This window comes from Strongylocentrotus purpuratus, unplaced genomic scaffold, assembly GCF_000002235.5.
Source record: "Strongylocentrotus purpuratus isolate Spur 01 unplaced genomic scaffold, Spur_5.0 spur5_scaffold_13, whole genome shotgun sequence".
NCBI lineage: Eukaryota > Metazoa > Echinodermata > Echinoidea > Camarodonta > Strongylocentrotidae > Strongylocentrotus > Strongylocentrotus purpuratus.
The window spans coordinates 17120705-17123367 of NW_022145598.1; the positions used below are offsets into that span (position 1 = coordinate 17120705).

The 2663-nt window shown below is 38.5% G+C and overlaps 1 protein-coding gene across 1 annotated transcript; it reads left to right on the forward strand.

The window, feature by feature from the left end:
* Positions 1-1201: 1201 nt before the first annotated feature.
* LOC115923205 (plexin-B2-like) lies at positions 1202-2239 on the forward strand. The gene has a single exon (XM_030983568.1). It carries the CDS (start codon positions 1202-1204, stop codon positions 2237-2239), a length of 1038 nt encoding a protein of 345 aa, XP_030839428.1.
* The last annotated feature ends 424 nt before the right edge of the window (positions 2240-2663 follow it).

Sequence of the window (2663 nt, forward strand, 5' to 3'; positions counted from 1 at the left end):
AAATCTCTCTATTTACATATGACCTTTGTTGAATAGGGCTCATTCCATTACGGTGTGGGAAAAATGAAATGTAGGTTTGTATTTTTATCAACTTACCCATTATCAAATCACACGCATATCATTTTATGCCTGCATAGATAAGTTACCACTCAATCAAATGAACAGGAAAGTAGGAATGCTTATTCAAATACTGAATATTGCTCCTGTATATAATAAAAATAGAAACGCTTACTGTTAAGGAATGGTACATTCTAAAAGCGGAAGTACTGTTACTTTAATCGAAGCATGTTCAGTAACTGTTGCAGATCGACATATGATCAAACCTCTTCATCAGATTGTTGATAATTGCCGATTCTACCTGACATTAATTTTGCCTTCTGTTGAAACTACCACTAAGGGTGAGTACTTATTGACCATTGATATTTGGATATTGAAATGACTTTCACATTTTCTGCAAATTATGAAAATTCACTACAGTGCGTACCACAAAAAGGGCATACTTTGGTAGCTTATGATTAAAATGTCATAAAGTTCTGCAACTGATGAAAATGCACTACAGTGCGTACCCCCCAAAAAGTGTACACAACTTTGGTACCTTATGATTAAAAGTTTATTATCAATTTGAATCTATTTCACGGTATAAAGAATAACACGTTCCTGTCTAATGGTACCTTATCCACATTTCTCTGCCACGGACGACTCAGCACCAATATCGTTATAAACTGCTGTCAAAATCTTGTCTACTCATCGATAATTAAGAAAGAAAAATCCAGCTCGAGGTTAATTCATTGTACATGAGTTTATAATTGATTATGTTTAGTATCCACTTAACTATGCACCCAGTACCTGAGGCTTTCTACCTGGAAGTATTGGTAGGTCTAATCGACTTCATTTACTTGGTTCAATCACTTGAACCCCAATCCAAGGGTTGTACGTTCGAATCCCTGCCCGGAACTAATGTCCTTTGCAAGACATTAATCCACATTTGCCACCCTCCACCTAGGTGTACATGGATACATGGTAATTGGTGAGGTAACGCTAATTGCAGGGCCCTAGGAAGAACACCATTAATGAGACTTTCCGGGGTAAACAAATTCATTATTTTGATAAATTATATTCATTTTATTCTTAATGTATCTTCTTTTAATCTTTACAGATTAGGTGAACATAGAAGCCTGCAGTGCTGTAAACCTTTACAGGCATGGCTTGGAAAGGTATGGAAGCGTTATGGCTCTTCCTGATCCTTATATCATGCCACCCTCGGTCAATCCGATCAGCTCCTCTCTCCTCCTATCTGGTATCATCATTTACCCCTCCTGACTCTGACTCCACCCTACCATTCAACCACATCGCCGTCAACAACACCACTGAAGATGTCTATATTGGAGCACGGGAGAGGCTCTACCAACTCGGCTCGGAACTAAATCTGAAGCATACCGTGAATACTGGAAAGTGTACTGGTCTAAATGATGGGAATGTTAATGACAATAAACTTCTCATTGTGGTGACAACACCTCAGAGGAACACTCTCATCACTTGTGGAGGCTGTGACGGTTTCTGTGAGACAAGGAGCTTAGCCAATATATCACATGATGTAATGAGGTATGATTCAGGCAATTCTCAGTTAGTTAAGACAACAAATGATCTACCTACTGTTGGAGCTGTTGTTCTAGGTGCCAACTTTGAAAGTGATGGTGTGGGTACTCCAAATGGAAACTTTTACCTATTCACAGGGGTCAGTGGTATTGGAATTCCCTTCATTTCAAAACACAATCTGTTAGACCTGAATGCAGAGCGAGCCATATATGGAGCCGTACATGGATATCTATTCAGACATGTGGTCGCTTACAAGGATTATCTGTACTATTTCATATCTAGAGAAAACAATGCGTACTTGGGACGTCTGTGTCGTAATTCATTAGATATAGACTTTGCATCTTACACAGAGATAGAGCTACAGTGTGGATCTTACAATATGATCCATTCTGCTCATATCGGGCTAGCAGGATCCCAGCTAGCTGACTCATTGAATATCGACAGCACAGATGCCTTATTGCACGCGGTATTTTCAAATGAGGGCTCATCTGCCCTCTGTGTCTATAAGATGAGTGATGTCCAGCAGAGCTTTGACGTTGCTGTCTTAGGATGTTTCCAAGGAACTAGCAATGGCACAACGAACAGTTTCCTGGATGACAGCATGTGTCGCGAATCTCCAGTAAGTCAATGTAAAAATGATTAACATAAAAGTTATAATGTGTCAGTGTTTCTCAACCAATCCAACAAAGGTAATATTATAGTAATATCCGTAATGTGTATCCTGGAAGGTGTCAAGATAAGTTGTAAAATCGATTTGCAATAGCTTTTTCATTAAAATTAAAAAAACACATACAAACAGAGTATGCGGTCCTGTAATATTGATCAGTCAGGGACGAATCCGTAGGGAAAGCATCGAGGCTGAGTAGCGCATTTCGTGTGCATATAGCAAATTTTACATGATAAGGTTTCTGGTAACCTAATTTGCCCTTCCAGATCTAAATTACGATTCAATTCGTGTATCATTTAATTTACAAAATAGTTTTTTCCAACTGAGCATGATTAAAAAAATACCATTACCTGCACAGCTAGTCTTTACTTGAAGCCAAGTTTGTAAAAAATAATACAGT

What these genes read in the sequence shown, in the direction of transcription:
- LOC115923205 (XM_030983568.1), top strand. Translation starts at nt 1,202, where the DNA reads ATGGCTTGGAAAGGTATGGAAGCGTTATGGCTCTTCCTGATCCTTATA.